The sequence below is a fragment of the Mobula birostris genome, chromosome 12, assembly GCF_030028105.1.
Source record: "Mobula birostris isolate sMobBir1 chromosome 12, sMobBir1.hap1, whole genome shotgun sequence".
Taxonomy (NCBI): Eukaryota; Metazoa; Chordata; class Chondrichthyes; order Myliobatiformes; family Myliobatidae; genus Mobula; species Mobula birostris.
Window position 1 is genome coordinate 23152508 of NC_092381.1, and position 20766 is coordinate 23173273.

At 43.0% G+C, this 20766-nt stretch overlaps 1 protein-coding gene across 4 annotated transcripts in view; it reads right to left on the reverse strand.

Annotated features, from left to right (window-relative positions):
* The window catches only part of bcar3 (BCAR3 adaptor protein, NSP family member), a 209905-nt gene that overhangs the window by 84114 nt on the left and 105025 nt on the right, over window positions 1-20766 (reverse strand). For 3 of the 4 annotated variants that reach the window (XM_072273465.1, XM_072273466.1, XM_072273468.1), the window contains one exon: window positions 10495-10819. In XM_072273465.1, coding sequence (XP_072129566.1) covers window positions 10495-10819 — 325 coding nt within the window. Of the gene's footprint in view, window positions 1-10494; window positions 10820-20766 lie in introns of those variants that run through there. The other variant, XM_072273472.1, reaches the window with a different exon arrangement.

The window sequence follows — 20766 nt, forward strand, 5'->3', positions numbered from 1 at the left end:
CAACAAATTTCACGGCATATGCCAGTGACGTCAAACCTGATTCTGCTTTCGATTCTGAATTTTATTGTTGCAGCATTCCTCACTGCCCAGCAACATATCTCCAAGGTACAATGTAAAAGTGAAATTGGTACCAAATGACCAATAATCAGCTCTCTTCCTGTTTGATGCCAGGTTGTTGCCACGTCCAAACTTCAAAAAGTTGGAAGTTCAAAGTAAATTTATTATCAAAGTGCATATATGTTAATGAGATTTATTTTCTAGCAGCTGTTTACAGGAAGCAATGTAACAGAATTTCACAAAAAGCTATACATGAACAAAGACTGACAAACACCAATGAGCAAAAGACAAACACTGCAAATACAACTCATGTTCTCAGTATTATTTGTAAGGAGTATTTGTAAGTGACTCTGCAGATCATAGAAGCAGCTTAGAGTCGTGGTGAGTGAAATTATCCATGCTGGTTAAGGAAACTAATGGTTGTAGAGTAATAACCATCTCTGAACCTGGTGGTGTGGGACCTGAGGCTCCCATACCTCCTTCACAATGGCAACATCGAAAAGGGAGCACGACCTGGACAGTGGGGTGTCCTTGATGATGGATGCTGCTCTTCTGCAACAGCACTCCTTGTAGGTGTGTAGTACTCAGTGGTGGGGAGGACTTTGCCTGTGATGGACTGGGCTGTATCCACCGCTTTCAGTAGCCTCTTCCATTCCTGGGCACTGGTGTTTCCATACCAGGCCATGATGCAACCAGTTAGGATATCCTCCACTGCGCATCTATAGAAATTTGTCCAAGTTTTTGATGATATGATGAATCCACACAAATTTCCAAGAAAGAAGAAGTGCTGCTGTGCTTTCGTTGTGATGTCACTTAAGTGCTGGTCCCAGGACAGATCCTGATAGGATAATGCCAAGGAATTTAAAGCTACTGACCCTCTCCACCTGCATTTTCCTAATGAGGATTGACTCACGGACACCCGGCTTCTACCTCCTCTAGTCAATGATCAACTCTTTGCATTTTCTGACATTGACTGACATTGAGTGAGAGGTTTTCATCAGATTAACAACATCTCACTCAAGAGTGGTGGACAGGGTGCAAACACATCTCCAAGATTGGAGTTCAAGGGCCTGGAGTGCATATTCCCCTGGACGGAACGTGATACCGAGGGAAAGGTGGCGGGGGGGGGGGGGGGGGAGAAAGAGTCTCAGTAATTTTAAAAGTTGCTGATCAGATTCTGTTTTGGAAACACCAATATCCTGTTGAAATACCAATGCCTTTGAACAGAAAAGTGGTGGATACAGCCCAGTCCATCATGGGTAAAGCCCTCCTCACCATTGAGCACATCTACATGGAGCACCGTCACAGGAAAGCAGAATCCATCATCAGGGACGCTCACCACCCAGGCCATGCTGTCTTCTCACTGCTGCCATCAGGAAGAAGGTACAGGAGCCTCAGGACTCACACCACCAGCTTCAGAAACCACCATCAGGCTCTTGGAAGCAGTGAGAATAGCTTCACTTGCTCCATCACTGAACTGTTCCCGCAACCTATGACCTCACCTTCAAGGACTCTTCATCCCACGTTATCAATATTTATTGCTTATTTATTTGTTATTTGCACAGTTTGTTGTGACTTGGACATTGGTTGCAAGAAGATCTCTGCTTCTTGCCTCCTGGGTCAGTATAATGAATTAGCCACAGAGAGGCAGTAGGATCAAGCCCACCGTGAGTCATCACACTCACCACAGTAGCACTATTGCAGCCTGTAAGCCGTGAAGCAGACAGCAATCATTTCAACTGCAGCCAAGTTTACTGTTAATCAGGTAACAGCTTGATCTTGCTTCAAGTTCATGAAACAAAAAAAACACAAAGTGCAGCACTTGAGAACGAGACTTTGAAAAGCAGTGATCCCTGCTCCCCACCCCCCTCCCCAGGCACTCTAATCTCTCTGTCACGGTGATGGGTTATCTGGTGAACTAAAATTCACTCCATTGCTCACAGTAGCATTCCTCATCCATGATAACATCTGCACCGATTGCTCATCAAGCTAAATATTTCATCTTGGCATCAAGAAATCTCCCTCACAACAGGACAGTTTCACACAACCTACTGAAAACATTGAAAAAGCAATAGCACCTCTATAGAGAACACAAGAGACTCTATTCTGCAGATGCTGGAAATCTTGAACAACACACACAAAATGCTGGAGGAACTCAGCAGGTCAGGCAGCGTCTATGGAGAGGAATAAACAGTCAACGCTTCAGGACAAGACCCTTCATTCGGACTGATGAGGAGCCTCAGCCCAAAACGTTGACTGTTTATTCTTCTCCATAGATGCTACCTGACCTGCTGAGCTCCTCCAGCATTTTGTGTGTGCACCATCTATTTAGAGTTCATTAAGTATGATTTGGTTAATTTAATTTTCACAGCACACATTACTGAAAGGAGTTTGTACATTCTCCCCATGGCCGTGTGGGCTTTCGCCGAGCTCTCTGGTTTCCTCCCAGACTCCAAAGACGTACTGGTTGGTAGGTTAATTGATCATTCTAGATTGTCCCGTGATTAGGGATAGATTAAATCAGGGCTCGCTGTATCTCAACAAATAAATAAATCAGTGCTGTGTATCACATGAACATGGAGCAAATGTATTTCGCATTTACTTTGGCCTTTAAACGATAACTCATATGTTCTGTGTTAACCTCAGTCTATTGGCCAGCTCAAGGACGTCCATGTTTGAGGTTGCCTAGTAACCTGTGCTCTTTAACAAGCAGTTCAGCAGCACTAGGCCTTATTCCCACCTGAGCAATGTCTCCTCATTTTCCCTCCCCATATAACCTTCCGCCAGAGAGAATGGTAAAGAGCAGTTGCAACAGATCTCCTGAACCAGAATTGAGTGAGATACCACTGAGCCAAGGCTGATACCTTATCTTTAACTGGGCAAGTTAACCGGGAAGATCGAGGCACGGAAACGAAAGATGAGAGTGGCAGAGTGGATGGCCAGGGTGAAAAGGGAGGGAGCAAGAATGGAAAGTTACAACGGAAGATTATGTGCTGTATCAACTACGGCCAATAAAATTAATTAGACTTACAACATCTACGTTTGCTTCTGACTTCTTTTTAAAAGTTCAAAGTAAATTTATTATAAAGTACCATATACAGCCCTGAGATTCATTTCCTTATGGGCCATTCGCAGTAAGTAACAATAGCATCAATGAAAAACTGCACACAACAAATATAGACAAACAACCAATGTGCAAAAGACAACAAATTCTGCAAATACCAAAAAAACAAAATAATAATAATAATAAATAAAAAGTAACAAATATCGAGAACATGAGTTGTAAAGTCCTTGAGAGTGAGATTTTCCAAGTAGATCGTTGCATAAGAAATGTTTTCAGCCTTACAGTCAAACCTGCAAGAACCTGCCACTGGTAAAGATAAGTGTGAACACTCGTAAACAAGCCATTCCATGTCAACATGTGTCAGGTGAAGCCGTGAATCACACACATTTCTTCCAGTCACAGAATTCACAACGTGGCCTTCTCTACCGTGCAGATTGGATGATTACTTTGTAGATCTGCAGGAGTGACCCTCAGCCACTAGTTAATTCCCCCGTCCCATTCCCGTTCTGATCTCTCCGTCTGTGTTCTCCTGCCCTGTTACAACGCAGCCCAACACAAGCTTTAGGAAGAATATCTCATCTTCCATCTCAGCGCTTTGCAGACTTCCAGGTTCAATACTGAATTCAATGGCCTGTTTACTCTGTATTAAAACTGTCCATCTGCACTGGATACGTCACCCATGGGTGATATTGGCTGTTTTACTCCCTCCATTAGTATGGTCAGACATCTCCCACACCCCTGCATTTCACAACACTTGGTCCAGATTATCCCTAACTGCTGTCATTAACCAGATTATTTTATACTCATGGCAACCCTGGCCTTACCCTATCAGACACATTACCTTCTTCCTTTCTACCTCCACTGCTTTCACCCCACCACACCAAGCACTCTTCCTCAATGTGAGACTAAACTTCTCTCTTTCCCAATTCTGATAAACTGTAATATTAATTATGTTTCTCTCTCCCACACTTGCTGCTAAGCATTTTCTAGATTTGATTCAAATTTCTAGTCTTTGCAGTTACTTTTAAATTTATTTCCATCTTAACCTACGTTTATTCATTGATATATTACAGCATGGAATCTCTATGAAGAGGAATAAACAGACCTTTATCAGGACTAATAAAGGGTCTTGACTGTTTACTCCCCTCCATAGATGCTGCCTGACCTGCTGAGTTCCTCCTGCATTTTGTGTGTGTTGCTCAGGATTTCCAGCATCCGCAGAATCTTGTGTTTGCCCTTTAAATTTCTCTCCTCTCACCTAAATCTGTGTTAATTAGTTGAAGACTTACCTGCCCTGAGGCAAAAAAAAGATCATCTATCTTTTTTCTACCCCTCATAATCACCCTCTGGTGACCCTCAGCCAGTGAGAATAAACCCAGCCAATCTGAACCCTCTTCATAACTGCTGCCCTCTATTCCAGGCAACTTTTCAGGTGAATCTCTTCTGCACTCACGGTATAACTACCACATCGTTTCCGTAGTGTGGTGACCAGAACTTGTACACAATACTCCCAATACAAAGCAAATAAAACAGCCTATTACTGTACATTCAGAATTAAATGATGAAGACCCATCACTCTCTGTATAAAAAAACCTGCCTCTGACATCCCCTCTTACACTCTCCTCCAATCACCTTGAAATTATGCTCTCTTGTATTAGCCATTTCTGTCCTGGGGAAAAAGGTGCTGGCTGTCCACTCTATCAATGCCTCTATGAAATTGCCTCTCATCCCCCTTCACTCCAACTAGAAAAGCTCTGGCTTGCTCGATGACCTGTTCTCATAAGATATACTCTCCAATCCAGGCTGCATCCTGGTAAATCTCACCTGTACCAATGCCTTTGAACAGAAAAGTGGTGGATACAGCCCAGTCCATCATGGGTAAAGCCCTCCTCACCATTGAGCACATCTACATGGAGCACCGTCACAGGAAAGCAGCATCCATCATCAGGGACGCTCACCACCCAGGCCATGCTGTCTTCTCACTGCTGCCATCAGGAAGAAGGTACAGGAGCCTCAGGACTCACACCACCAGCTTCAGAAACCACCATCAGGCTCTTGGAAGCAGTGAGAATAGCTTCACTTGCTCCATCACTGAACTGTTCCCGCAACCTATGACCTCACCTTCAAGGACTCTTCATCCCACGTTATCAATATTTATTGCTTATTTATTTGTTATTTGCACAGTTTGTTGTGACTTGGACATTGGTTGCAAGAAGATCTCTGCTTCTTGCCTCCTGGGTCAGTATAATGAATTAGCCACAGAGAGGCAGTAGGATCAAGCCCACCGTGAGTCATCACACTCACCACAGTAGCACTATTGCAGCCTGTAAGCCGTGAAGCAGACAGCAATCATTTCAACTGCAGCCAAGTTTACTGTTAATCAGGTAACAGCTTGGTCTTGCTGCAAGTTCATGAAACAAAAAAAAAACACAAAGTGCAGCACTTGAGAACGAGACTTTGAAAAGCAGTGATCCCTGCTCCCCACCCCCCTCCCCAGGCACTCTAATCTCTCTGTCACGGTGATGGGTTATCTGGTGAACTAAAATTCACTCCATTGCTCACAGTAGCATTCCTCATCCATGATAACATCTGCACCGATTGCTCATCAAGCTAAATATTTCATCTTGGCATCAAGAAATCTCCCTCACAACAGGACAGTTTCACACAACCTACTGAAAACATTGAAAAAGCAATAGCACCTCTATAGAGAACACAAGAGACTCTATTCTGCAGATGCTGGAAATCTTGAACAACACACACAAAATGCTGGAGGAACTCAGCAGGTCAGGCAGCGTCTATGGAGAGGAATAAACAGTCAACGCTTCAGGACAAGACCCTTCATTCGGACTGATGAGGAGCCTCAGCCCAAAACGTTGACTGTTTATTCTTCTCCATAGATGCTACCTGACCTGCTGAGCTCCTCCAGCATTTTGTGTGTGCACCATCTATTTAGAGTTCATTAAGTATGATTTGGTTAATTTAATTTTCACAGCACACATTGCTGAAAGGAGTTTGTACATTCTCCCCATGGCTGTGTGGGCTTTCGCCGAGCTCTCTGGTTTCCTCCCAGACTCCAAAGACGTACTGGTTGGTAGGTTAATTGATCATTCTAGATTGTCCCGTGATTAGGGATAGATTAAATCAGGGCTCGCTGTATCTCAATAAATAAATAAATCAGTGCTGTGTATCACATGAACATGGAGCAAATGTATTTCGCATTTACTTTGGCCTTTAAACGATAACTCATATGTTCTGTGTTAACCTCAGTCTATTGGCCAGCTCAAGGACGTCCATGTTTGAGGTTGCCTAGTAACCTGTGCTCTTTGACAAGCAGTTCAGCAGCACTAGGCCTTATTCCCACCTGAGCAATGTCTCCTCATTTTCCCTCCCCATATAACCTTCCGCCAGAGAGAATGGTAAAGAGCAGTTGCAACAGATCTTCTGAACCAGAATTGAGCGAGATACCGCTGAACCAAGGCTGATACCTTATCTTTAACTGGGCAAGTTAACCGGGAAGATCGAGGCACGGAAACGAAAGATGAGAGTGACAGAGTGGATGGCCAGGATGAAAAGGGACAGAGCGAGAATGGAAAGTTACAACAGAAGATTATGTGCTGTGTCAACTACAGCCAATAAAATTAATTAGACTTACAACATCTAAGTTTGCTTCTGACTTCTTTTAAAAGTTCAAAGTAAATTTAGTATTAAAGTACAGTTATGTTACCATATACAGCCCTGAGATTCATTTCCCTATGGGCCATTCGCAGTAAGTAACAATAGAATCAATGAAAAACTGCAAACAAATATAGACAAACAACCAATGTGCAAAAGACAACAACTTGTGCAAATATCAAAAAATAATAATAATAAAGTAAAAAATATCAAGAACATGAGTTGTAAAGCCCTTGAGAGTGAGATTTTCCAAGTAGATTGCTGAATAAGAAATGTTTTCAGCCTTACAGTCAAACCTGCAAGAACCTGCCACTGGTAAAGATAAGTGTGAACACTCGTAAACAAGCCATTCCATGTCAACATGTGTCAGATGAAGCCGTGAATCACACACATTTCTTCCAGTCACAGCATTCACAACGTGGCCTTCTCTACCGTGCAGATTGGATGATTACTTTGTAGATCTGCAGGAGTGACCCTCAGCCACTAGTTAATTCCCCCTTCTCATTCCCGTTCTGATCTCTCCGTCCGTGTTCTCCTGCCCTGTTACAACGCAGCCCAACACAAGCTTTAGGAAGAATATCTCATCTTCCACCTTGGCACTTTTGCAGACTTCCAGGTTCAATACTGAATTCAATGGCCTGTTTACTCTGTATTAAAACTGTCCATCTGCACTGGATACGTCACCCATGGGTGATATTGGCTGTTTTACTCCCTTCATTAGTATGGTCAGACATCTCCCACACCCCTGCATTTCACAACACTTGGTCCAGATTATCCCTAACTGCTGTCATTAACCAGATTATTTTATACTCATGGCAACCCTGGCCTTACCCTATCAGACACATTACCTTCTTCCTTTCTACCTCCACTGCTTTCACCCCACCACACCAAGCACTCTTCCTCAATGTGAGACTAAACTTCTCTCTTTCCCAATTCTGATAAACTGTAATATTAATTATGTTTCTCTCTCCACACTTGCTAAGCATTTTCTAGATTTGATTCAAATTTCTAGTCTTTGCAGTTACTTTTAAATTTATTTCCATCTTAACCTACGTTTATTCATTGATATATTACAGCATAGAATCTCTATGAAGAGGAATAAACAGACCTTTATCAGGACTAATAAAGGGTCTTGACTGTTTACTCCCCTCCATAGATGCTGCCTGACCTGCTGAGTTCCTCTTGCATTTTGTGTGTGTTGCTCAGGATTTCCAGCATCCGCAGAATCTTGTGTTTGCCCTTTAAATTTCTCTCCTCTCACCTAAATCTGTGTTAATTAGTTGAAGACTTACCTGCCCTGAGGCAAAAGAAATGATTACCTATCTTTCCTCTGCCCCTCATAATCACCCTCTGGTGACCCTCAGCCAGTGAGAATAAACCCAGCCAATCTGAACCTTCTTCATAACTGCTGCCCTCTATTCCAGGCAACTTTCAGGTGAATCTCTTCTGCACTCACGGTATAACTACCACATCGTTTCCGTAGTGTGGTGACCAGAACTTGTACACAATACTCCCAATACAAAGCAAATAAAACAGCCTATTACTGTACATTCAGAATTAAATGATGAAGACCCATCACTCTCTGTATAAAATACCTGCCTCTGACATCCCCTCTTACACTCTCCTCCAATCACCTTGAAATTATGCTCTCTTGTATTAGCCATTTCTGTCCTGGGGAAAAAGGTGCTGGCTGTCCACTCTATCAATGCCTCTATGAAATTGCCTCTCATCCCCCTTTACTCCAACGAGAAAATCTCTGGCTTGCTCGATGACCTGTTCTCATAAGACAAACTCTCCAATCCAGGCTGCATACCAGTCATTCTCATCTGCACCTTCCCTAAAGCTTCCACGTCCTTCCTATAATGAGGTGACCAGAACTGAACACAATAGCCCAAGTGTGGTGTAACCAGGTATTTACAGAGCTGCAACATTACCCTGTGGCTCTTGAGCTCACCTTGGGGTAAACTAGGCTGAGTTATTGAGTCACCAGGGGGACTGAGGGAAGATGTCACAGGAAGGTCCAAATCTACCTTCGAGTGACCGCATAGGCAGGTCACAGCACAGTTCATTGGATGGTGATCCTGTGTAATAATACTACAGGTCAAGACTAATGCCAATGCATGGTGAGTGCTCACTAAAGACCAGCACTAACACAAACTGTACAACGTACAACGCAACTTACTCAAGCAAGCACTCGAATGCAGGACCCAATACTGTTCACCCCAAGTCTTTTGAAACAATTCTCTTCCACGGCAGACTGGAAACCACACAGATGCCACAGCCAAGAAAGCTCACTAGTGCCTCTACTTCCTCAGGAGGCTAAAGAAATTTGGCACGTCCTAATCAACCCTCACCAATTTTTTCAGTCCTGATGAAGGGTCTCGGCCTGAAACGTCGACTGCACCTCTTCCTACAGATGCTGCCTGGCCTGCTGCATTCACCAGCAATTTTGATGTGTGTTGCTCACCAATTTTTATTGGTGCACCATGGAAAGCATTCGATCTGGATGGATCATGGCTTGGTATTGCAATTGCTCTTCTCTTCAGCACATCTCGGCAACCAGCATCCATGCCATGGACTCTGATAGTATTTCACACTGCCTGCATAATCAAAGACCCCACTCACCCTAGGCAATCTCTCTTTTCCACTTCCATTGGGCTGAAGATACAAAAGCCTCAAAGTGTGTACCATCAGGCTCAAAGACAGCTCCCATCCCCCCCATCAGTAGATTATTCAATGGTTCCCTAGTATGTTAAGATTGACTCTTGACCTCATTATGACCTTGCACCCTCTTGTATACCTTCACTGCACTCTCTGTAGATGTTACACTTCATTCTCCATTCTGTTATTGTTTGCACTGCCTCAATGCACTCTGCAATGAATTGATCTGTATTAACAGCATGCAAGACAAGCTTCTCTCAGTATATCAGTACACTTAACCAATTCCGATTCCAAAAGGTGGAGTTCAAGAGGTAACCTGGATGCAGTGCGAGCAATGGCTCAAACTGACCAATAAGCTGGCCTGGTTATTCCTGAAGGTAACAACCATGTTAATGAGTGGCATCGCCTTCCGTGTCCCACTGCTCTTCCTAAAAATACCTCCAGCATGTGCCCCAGGATGGTGGCCACAATTTGTTTAAGGAATAGACCATAAGTTAGTAGCAGGATGAGGCCACTTGGTCCATTGAGTCTGCTCCAGCAATCAACCATGCCTGATATTTTTCTCTCAATCCCATTTTCCTGCCTTTGCCCCGAAGCCCTTAACTCCCTTATCAGCCAAGAAAATCGCTGTCTTGCTGAGTTTCTCCAGAATTTTGTGTGTGTTGCTCAAAATTTTCAGCATCCACAGAATCTCTGGTGTTTATAATCTCTGTTTAAAAACTGCTCTGTGGCAATAAATTCCCCAAATTCAACATCCTCTTAGGGTGAAAGCTGAAGAAATTCCTCCTCATCTTAGTCCAAAAGAGATATCCATCTATTCTGAGGCTGTGCCCACAGATCTTAGACTTCCTTGCTAATGAAGACATCTTCAATGTGCACCCCACCCCATCCAGACCTTTCAGTATTTAGTAGGTAAATGTATAATAGTGTACAATACTTCTAACTCGAACAAATTAAACATGACAAACAACATTATAGCCCGACTGGGCTATTCCCCATCATCCTCAGTGCAATGACTTCGTAGTAATGTAATCAGTTACCCAGAAAGGCCTTCCTTGGCCTCTTGCGAGGGATGCTCTTCAATGACATCACATAACCAAGATGCTTTGTGCAACCGAGATGGCAAGCTTAGGGGCGAAGTTTCCACGGGTCCATTTGTGCCATAAGTTGGAAAAGATAGCTTCCTGCTATTCTTTCTCGGGAGCGTGCCATGGATGGAGACGCTCTGGAACAAACTGGAATGCCGGCTGGAGAGGGTGCCCTCGACATCTAGCGCCTCCATGGAGGATGTGAGGGAGTACTTGCGATCACCATGGGTCTTGCGAGGTAAACTCGCGAACTTCCCTGCTGCCATCATCTTCAGCTCTGCAGTTAGAAAGACAAACAGACACCATGAGCAACTCAGGCACCTGGTTAATCATTGCGCAAAGGCTGCTTTTAAGTCTTTATGATAATTCAAACCTATTAGTGATGGCTTACAGCGATAATCTACAAGTTTGTTCTGCATTCTTGGTACAAGGATGTCTGACACTTTGACACAAAGTCAAATAAGGCTCTAGGAAAGTCAGGTATAAATCTAATGAGTTTGTTGCAATCAGATCTATTAACCTTGGTCTTAAGGGTTTGACCAAAGTTGTGATTACACTTCAACTAATGCAGGTACCCTTCTGAGGATAAGAATGTCCTTAACCTTTCAATCCTTCATTCTCTACCATGAAACAGAAGACCACAAGACATAAGAGCAGAATTAGACCATTTGGCCCATCGAGACTGTTCTGCCATTCAATCACGGCTGATTTATTGTCTTTCTCCCCGTAACCTTTGACACCCTTACTAATCAGGAACCTATCAACCTCCCCTTTAAATACACCCAATGACTTGACCTCCAGAGCCTTCTGGGACAATGAATTCCACAGATTCATCACCCTCTGGCTAAAGAAATTCCTCCTAATCTCTGTTCTAAAGGAATGCCCTTGTATTCTGAGGCTCTGCCCTCTGGTTTTAGACTCCCTGACTATAGGAAGCATCCTCTCCAGGTCCACTCTATCTAGGGCTTTCAATTTCTGATAGGTTTCAATGATATCCCTCCTTAATTATTCTAAATTCCAGTGAGTACATGCCCTGAGGCATCAAAGGCTCCTCATAAATTAACCCTTTTGTTCCTGGGATCATTCTTGTTAACCTCTTCTGGACCCTCTCCAATGCTAACACCTCCTTTCTGAGATAAACGAGGGGTGGGTTAGTTTGGCCTCCAATGTCTCTCTCTATTGGCCCATATTAACATCTATCATGGATGGAACGTTACTGAGAGGACAATTCTAGTGGCTCTCCTGATCTTCAAGAATAGTCATAGTCATACTTTATTGATCCCGGGGGAAATTGGTTTTCGTTACAGTTACACAATAAAAAAGTAATAAAACCATAAATAGTAATATGTAAATTATGCCAGGAAATAAGTCCAGGACCAGCCTGTTGGCTCAGGGTGTCTGACCCTGATTTCCCCCGTTCCAAGTTCCCTTGGAGGAAAATCACTTGGCATTCAGACAAACCTGTGTCATAGATTCACTATTTGAAGAGATAAAACACGGTAACAGACCCTTCTAGTCCAATGAGCCAGTGCTGCCCAATTACACCCATGAGACGAAGTAACCAACTAACCCATATGTCTCCGGAACATGCGAGGAAGCGCGGCCACAGGGAAAAATGGACAGGAAGTGAAAGTGTTAAAAATTTCAAATCCAAGCTCAAGCCAGCTTTAACAGGAATGGATGGGAGACCTTCTTTACATCATTTTTGTTTCTATTACCATCAGCCAGGTTTCCATTTTCTTGAGGCCCACCAACTAAAAGTATATGAGGGCATTTTACACTAGTGTCTGTGTCCAGTCAAAGCAGCATTGTTTCCTTCAGATAGAACTAGCTAACTCTGTAAACCACCAATGGCCTGCATCAACAACAATCCCTCCCTGATTCCCACATCTTCTCACCCCCAACAATCACCAACAACACCTTTGCTACGCATTAGCTTCTTGCCCACTCTTTATACCATCAACTCCACCAAAAATTCTAGGGCCCAGGTTTCCCCACAGAAAAGAAAGCCATCCCTGTTGATCAGACAAAGAAGAAAATAATATTGTTGTGGTGTTGATCTCCATAGGCTTGTAAAACCTGGGTTCCCAAAATATTAAGCTCAAGAGATCCTACAGATGCTGGAAATCCAGAGCAACTCACAAAATGCTGGAGGAACTCAGCAGGCCAGGCAGCATCTATTTATATGGGGAATAAAAAGTCAGTGTCTCAAGCTGAGACACTTCATCAGGACCCTAAATATTATACCTTTCCAAGCCATTACACAAAAAACATTTCTTGAAAAACTTTGCTGACTGATTTGTTTTTATGTTGGTCTGAGTATTATACCAAGAGAGTTCCAAATAACAGAGGTAACCAAGAGCGAGTGATGTTGAGTGAATATTAATGAGATTCTGGCGGCAGAATTTATTGACATTCCAAATGATCAATAGTGACCGCCTGGAGGCAGAGTGTGATGATGGACATGCCTAGTGACCAATGCTGGTTGTACGGAGGTGGGAAAACATATTGGACATTGAGTCTAGATTAAGGGCAGGGAATCAAGATGGACATGATAAATGACCAATGGTGGGAAGCTATTTTCTACTCTGAATATCAGCCTCCTGTGGCTCCCAAGCAAGGCCCACAATAGATGGTGCAAAGTGAGCAGCAAATTCCCCCAACTGGCAGGTCCAACAGCCTAGTAAACAGGGCAGTATGCTATCCCTAGAGCAATCCCTTGCATTTGTCACAAGCTGGCCACCTGCCAATTATCCCCCAGTCTACACCAGCCAACAATCTGTATATCCAGAGAGAGCACTTTGTCAGTGTGCAGTCTGTGCTGAGATTATTAGCAGGTGCAGCACCTCCAAACAAGAACCCAGCTTAATTGACCGTGAGGGAATTGAGCCAAAATTTGTGTTTGCATATCTGCATGTCACAAACAGAGTGATAGAACAGGCTGGATGATGGTTTGACACAGAGGGAGGAACCAATCACCCAGATTTCAATATTCTTCCTGTGTGATAGGAGAGACTGGAAAACCTGCGCTTGTTTTCTTTAGAGCACAGGAGTCTGGTGTGTGGCACTATAGAGGAAAGGTTAGAAGAATCATAGAGGTCACTGAAGTGGCTCTTTGACCCACCTTGTCCATGCTGACCACTGAGTATCTCGGAGTGACCGTCACTATGAGCTTGTCCTGGTCTAGCCATGTACACAACACGGCCAAGAAAGCTCACCAATGTCTTTACTTCCTCAGAAGGCTAAAAAAACTGGGCAAGTGCCTGTCAGTCTTTAATGACTTTGATCAATACACCATACAGAACATCCTATTTGGGTGTATCACAGCTTGGTATGGCAATTGATCTGCACATGACATCAAGAAACTGCAGATAGCAATGTACGAAGCTCAGCATGTCATGGAAACCATCCTCCCCTCCTTGAAGTCTGACTATACGTCAAGGCCTCAGTATAGAAACAGCATAAGCAAAGATCCCATCCACCCTTGAAATCGTCTCTTCTCCCCTCAAAATCCTGAGAACAAACTGCCAAGCTCAAGGACAGCTTCTGCTGTTATTAGACTATTAAATATGACAAATTGGACTCTTAACCTCACAATCTATCTCATTAAGATCTATGATCTTGCTTCTTATTGTTTACTTGCACTGCACTTTCCCTATAGCTGCTACACTTTATTCTGCAATGTTATTGTTTTACCTTGCTCTACCTTAATGCACTGTACAAACAGTATGCTAGTCAAGCTTTTCTCTGTATCTGCACAGGACATGACAATAATGTTAAACAGGGACACCAGTTGGGTTAGTTAGCTAGAGATTGTTCCCCAGAGTTTGGGTATCTGAAACTAGAGGGGCTACATTTAGAGTAAGGGGAAGAAGGTTTAGAAGGAATCTGAGGAGAATGTTTTCAGCTATAACTTACTTACTGACCATTACTGGGGCAGCAGGTTGAGGGTAGCAGACACCAACAGAATCAACAAACTCATTTGTAAGGCCAGTGATGTTGTGGGGATGGAACTGGACTCTCTGACGGCGGTGTCTGAAAAGAGGATGCTGTCCAAGTTGCATGCCATCTTGGACAATGTCTCCCATTCATTACATAATGTACTGGTTGGGCACAGGAGTACATTCAGCCAGAGACTCACTCCACTGAGATGCAACACAGAGCGTCACAGGAAGTCATTCCTGCCTGTGGCCATCAAACTTTACAACTCCTCCCTTGGAGGGTCAGACACCCTGAGACAATAGGCTGGTCCTGGACTTAATTCCATCTGGCATAATTTACATATTATTATTTAATTATTTATGGTTTTATATTGCTATAGTTATAGTCTATTCTTGGTTGCTGCAACTGTAACAAAACCCAATTTCCCTCGGATCAATAAAGTACATCTATCTATCTATGCTGCTGGCTTCTAGGGCAGCAATGAAGGTCCTCCATCTCTTGCATACAGCTATGGAAGGATTCTTCATTGCTGTTCCCGTAACCATTTTTTTGACCGGCCATGGTTGTTAAGCCTGAGCTGAACCCCCGAACCTCGAGGACCAGTGGACCACTCTTAGTCTGGCCTCTAGCCTGTGACCTGCTTGGTAAGGGTGACTTTACCAAGAGCCAAAGCACAAGGCTCTGAATACAGCCAACATGGCTCTCTGGGTCATTGAGGCACGCAGGCCTCCAAACCCAATGACAAGGGTGTGGTCCTCTTGGAGGTGTCAGCTAAAGGAGGTTGGGAATTTAACATCTTGTCTGAATGGGTGGAGGAGGGTCCTCTCACATACTTCAGAAGTATACAAACACCTGCATTCCCAGACAAGGTTCTTGTAAATGTGATTAGTACAGATAGATGAATATCAAACTACCAGCTGAAGGAATTCAGTGAAGCGAGAAGCATCTGTGGGATACTGATACAGAGTTTCAACCTGAAACATCCGATCCATTTCCCTCCCCAGATACTGTTCAAACCTGGGACATTCTTCCAACAGACCGTTTATTGCTCCAGATTCCAGCATCTACAATCTCTTGTGTCCTTAGGTTAGATGAGATGATTTTTAAATGGAGAGAAAATTCAAAACTCCAAGGTGCAAAGGAGTTGGGAGTCCACGTGCAGGATTCCCTATAAGTTAACTTGCAGGTTGAGTTGGTGGCGAGGGAAGCAAGTGCAATGTTAGCATTCATTTTGAGAGGACTAGAATATAAAATAAAGGATGTAATATTGAGGCTTTATAAGGCACTGGTAAGGCCTCACTTGGCGTATAGTGAGCTGTTTTGGGCCCCTTATCTAAGAAAGTATGTGCTGAGATTGGAGAGGCACCAGGGGAGGTTCATGATTCCGGAAATGAAAGGGTTACCATTTGATGGCTCTGGGCCTGTACCCCCTGGAATTCAGAAGAATGAGGGGGGAGCTCATTGAAACCTATCTAATGTTGAAAGGCCTCAACAGAGTGGATGTGGAAAGGATGTTTCCTGTGGTAGGGAGTCTAGGACCAGAGGGCACAGCCTCAAAATAGAGGGACATCCATTTAGTATGGGGATGAGGAGGAATTTCTTTAGCCAGAGAGTGGTGAATCTGTGGAATTCTTCGCCACAGGTGGCTGTGAAGACCAAGTCATTGTGTATATTTCAGGCAGAGATTGATAGATTCTTAATTAGTTTGGGCATGAAGGGATACGGGGAGAAGATAGGAGACTGGGGCTGAGAGAGAGAGAGAGAGAGACAGATCAGCCATGATGAAATGGTACAGCAGACTCGATGGGCCAAATGGCCTAATTCTGTTCCTATATCTTAAGGTCTTGTGAGTAGTTGGTGGTCAGCTGACATAGTGGGCCAAGCCTGTTTCTACACAATATTGAGACTCTATGCAAACACAAGGAAATCTGCAGAAGGTGAAAATTCAAGCAACGCACACACAAAATGCTGGTGGAACACAGCAGGCCAGGCAGCATCTATAGGAAGAGGTACAGTTGGCATTTCAGCCTGGGACCCTTCAACAGGACTAGATGCCGCCTGGCCTGCTGCGTTCCATTGAGACTCTGTGATTCCTTGGCCCCTCTGGGATATCAAATGCCAAACAAAATTATTTTACAGGCACCTTCATGTTTCAGACTAAAGCTGTTCTTAAAAAGCATTTACTGAATATACCTTGCATTTGTGTTATCAAACCACGTGCAACTGTGCTGTAGTGTGTTGAAAAAAAATTATTCATGGCAAGGGCTGTCCCTCCAACAGTCAGTTCACATCCATTTTACAGCTAATTTGCTCAGATACCTATACCAGTGAATCAATGCTTGTCGTCTTTTGCTGCTGTTTCCCATTTCTGGAGCAGATTTCTATTGTCACATTCCAACCATGGACCAAACAACCTAAAAGCAAACCCCAGATAAGCTTCATTGAATCAGGCAGACAAATTGCCACCATTTTATAAGCTCAGGACAAACTTCAGACTCTGGGGCACTTCAACCCACACAAAGAACCGTTACAAAAAAGCAATTCATTCTGTGTAGAACAATACGGGGGCGAACAATGTTTTCTGTTAGGTTTCAGACCAAACAGGAGGAAAATGTCTCCCAACCTCTGGCTTTCCCAAAATGTTTTTAAATCTAAAACCAACTCAGTCTACAAGGGTTTTCTCTTTGAGCCAATAATATTAAATAATAAGAAAGCAACTTAAAAGATCGACATGAAACTCTGCTACCTTAGGAAAGCATAGACTATATAAAGCAATATAAACTTTCAAAGAACATTTTTTACTTCAGATGTCTGATGATTAAGTAGAACACTCCCCCGAGCTGAGTGTGTGAGAGAGACTCCCAGCCTTGCAGTTTAGACGCGGGTTGTATCGAAGCAATAAATACTACTTGCGCTATATTAAAAAAAATTAGCATTTCGCACTGACAGAAACTATACACGCTGTTTAAACTTTAGACCAACCATTTATCTGGCCAATGTTCACAGGGGTTCAGACACGGGATATTAAGATGCACCATGACCTTCACCAGAATAAAGGATATAGCTCACAATTTTCACCCTTGGACGTCTCCCATCAAAGTCACTGACAGCCACTTTTTATCTTTCAGCAAACGTGAATGTCGGCAGCAGTGGCCCCCAGGGCAAGTCTTTATCATTCACTGAATTTTCTCAAGTAAACCAGTAAACAGCAGTAACAACCAGTTGCAGGAAAACACATACCTTAACAAGAAAATTCCACTCCAAGCAAAAAATTTCTGTATGTTAAAGAAGAAACCTTTAAAAATAATCATTATTCATTCTCACAGCTGCTGTACAATGGGGGTTTAAGAATAAACAGATGGATGAAAGTACTGTAGGACACAAAGTTAACAGGAACTTTCAAGTTAGCTCAAACTTGACAAACAGCCTGTACTTACCTCCAATAAATGATGAGGACTTTTAAAAAACTAAAATGGAACGCCACACACTGAAGCCACTGTCTTTCACACAACTGGACTGTGTGCTTATAGTTGCCTCAGTTTGCAGCTCTTTGCCAGATTACACATCAAAGCACTGAAGAATTATTTATGAAGTTTTTCTTTTTTTTAAAAAAAGCCTGCTCCCCACCCCCTCAGATACACACTCTCTCTCTCTCTCTCTCTCTCTCTCTCTCTCTCTCTCTCTCTCTCTATACAGACCAAGCCCCAAATTGTTGCTCCTGCCGTCACTGCCAGTTTAGAAGCTGTTCTGATACATAATCTGAGTCCTAGCCACACCCTGGTGTGGGCACTGAGGAATCCAGTCAGAGCTGCACATTTGACCAACAATCACTATAAAGCCATTAGCATGTCATTCAATTTACTCAAACAACACTGCACAGGTCCACCAGCAACCCTGGTCCTGCCTGTTTTAATAAAGCATTGAAGCTTTTCCCAGTGACACCTGCTGATAGAAGGCTCCACACATCTAATGGAATTTAGAAATTAAGTTTAATTGAATTAAAATAAATCAGAATCACAAAATCTTCAGGTATTAAAGACTCCTTGCTTTGCAATGTCTAGCATCGAAGTGGATTTCAACATTTCCTTCAATGCGGTAAAAAATGCTGGGTAACAAAATACCACAGGCACAAGGCAATGGGGGTCCAGGTTTTATTCCTAATGAGTTGTTTTTTCTTAATAATGCAATTCTACACTAAAACTATTATCAACTGTTTTAATAAGCATGTCTGGTAGTTTGATGAAGGGAATCAGAATCAAGTTTAATATCACTAGCAAATTTTGAAATGAAATTTGTTGTTTTGCAGCAGGATTACTGTTCAGTACACAAAATATTTTATAAATTACAATTAAAAATATATATAAAAATAAATTAAATTAGTAGTTCAAAATGATCAAAAATAGTGAGGTTGTGCTCATGGAGGAACGGACAATGTCCTTTCATTGATACTGGAAAAAGTTAGAGAATCGGTGTTTTCCCTTTCTCTTCACCATTTACACCTCGGACTTCAACTACTGCACAGAGTCTTGCCATCTTCAGAAGTTTTCTGATGACTCTGCCATAGTTGGATGCATCAGCAAGGGAGATGAGGCTGAGTACAGGGCTACAGTTGGAAACTTTGTCACATGGTATGAGCAGAATTATCTGCAGCTTAATGTGAAAAAGACTAAGGAGCTGGTGGTAGACCTGAGGAGAGCTAAGGTACCGGTGACCCCTGTTTCTATCCAGGGGGTCAGTGTGGACATAGTGGAGGATTACAGATACCTGGGGATATGAATTGACAATAAACTGGACTGGTCAAAGAACACTGAGGCTGTCTACAAGAAGGGTCAGAGCCGTCTCTATTTCCTGAGGAGACTGAGGCCCTTTAACATCTGTCGGACGGTGCTGAGGATGTTCTTCGAGTCTGTGGTGGCCAGTGCTATCATGTTTGCTGTTGTGTGCTGGGGCAGCAGGCTGAGGGTAGCAGACACCAACAGAATCAGCAAACTCATTCGTAAGGCCAGTGATGTTGTGGGGATGGAAATAGACTTTCTGACGGTGGTGTCTGAAAAGAGGATGCTGTCCAAGTTGCATGCCATCTTGGACAATGTCTCCCGTCCACTATATAATGTACTAGGTGGGCACAGGAGTACATTCAGCCAGAGACTCATTCCACCGAGATGCAGTACAGAGCGTCATAGGAAGTCATTCCTACCTGTGGCCATCAAACTTTACAACTCCTCCCTTGGAGGGTCAGACACCCTGAGCCAATAGGCTGGTCCTGGACTTATTTTCTGGCATAATTTACATATTATTATTTAATTATTTATGGTGTTATATGGCTATATTTATACTCTGTTCTTGGTTGGTGCAACTGTAACGAAACCAAATTTCCCTCGGGATCAATGAAGTATGACTATGACTATGACTATTGGGACCTCTGTTATGGCTTTACTCTCCTCTATTCCTTGCACTTTTCATTTAGAAAGCTAACAAAATGTTAACATTTCTGACCCTTGCCTGGATTTTAACTAATTAGAAAATCAAAAAAGAACATCGTGCTGAGTTAGGCTGACAACAGGGTTATATCCTCCACAACCATTAGTTGCACAGTTTGAGGGCAACTGTCCAACTTAGATTGCACCAACTGGTCTAAGTCACACTCTCCAGCCAAAACTCATGCTCCTGAAGGCTTAGTTGGTGACAGCACTGCCTTGTGTCAGGCAGATCAGGAAAGTCCTGGTTCACCACCTGGTCTCTGCTAAATTTATTGATCGACACATTGCCACAAATGTGTAGAACCTTATAGTCTTCACACATCAAAATATAGCAATTTCTTACTAACAAAGTTCGAAGTAAATTTATTACTTAAGTACCTAATGTCACCATATACTATCCTGACATCCATTTTCTTGCAGACATTTAGAGAAAAACAAAGAAATACAAGAGAGTTTATGAAAAACTATACACAATGACTGACAAACATCCAATGTGCTAAATAGGACAGTCATTTCAATAATAAGTAGAAAAGTAAATAAATAATACTGATAATATGAGTTGTAGAATCCTTGAAAGTGAGTCTGTAGGTTGTGGAATCAGTTCAGTGTTGGGGTGAGTGAAGTTATCCACCTTGGTTCAGAAGTCTGATGGTTGAAGGGTAATAATTTTTCCTGGACCTGGTGGTGTGGGACCTGAGGCTCCTGTACCTCCTGCCCGATGGTAGTTGCAAGAAGAGAGCATGACCTGGATGATGAAGTCCTTGATAATAGATGCTGCTTTCTTGTGGCAGTGCTCCAGTGG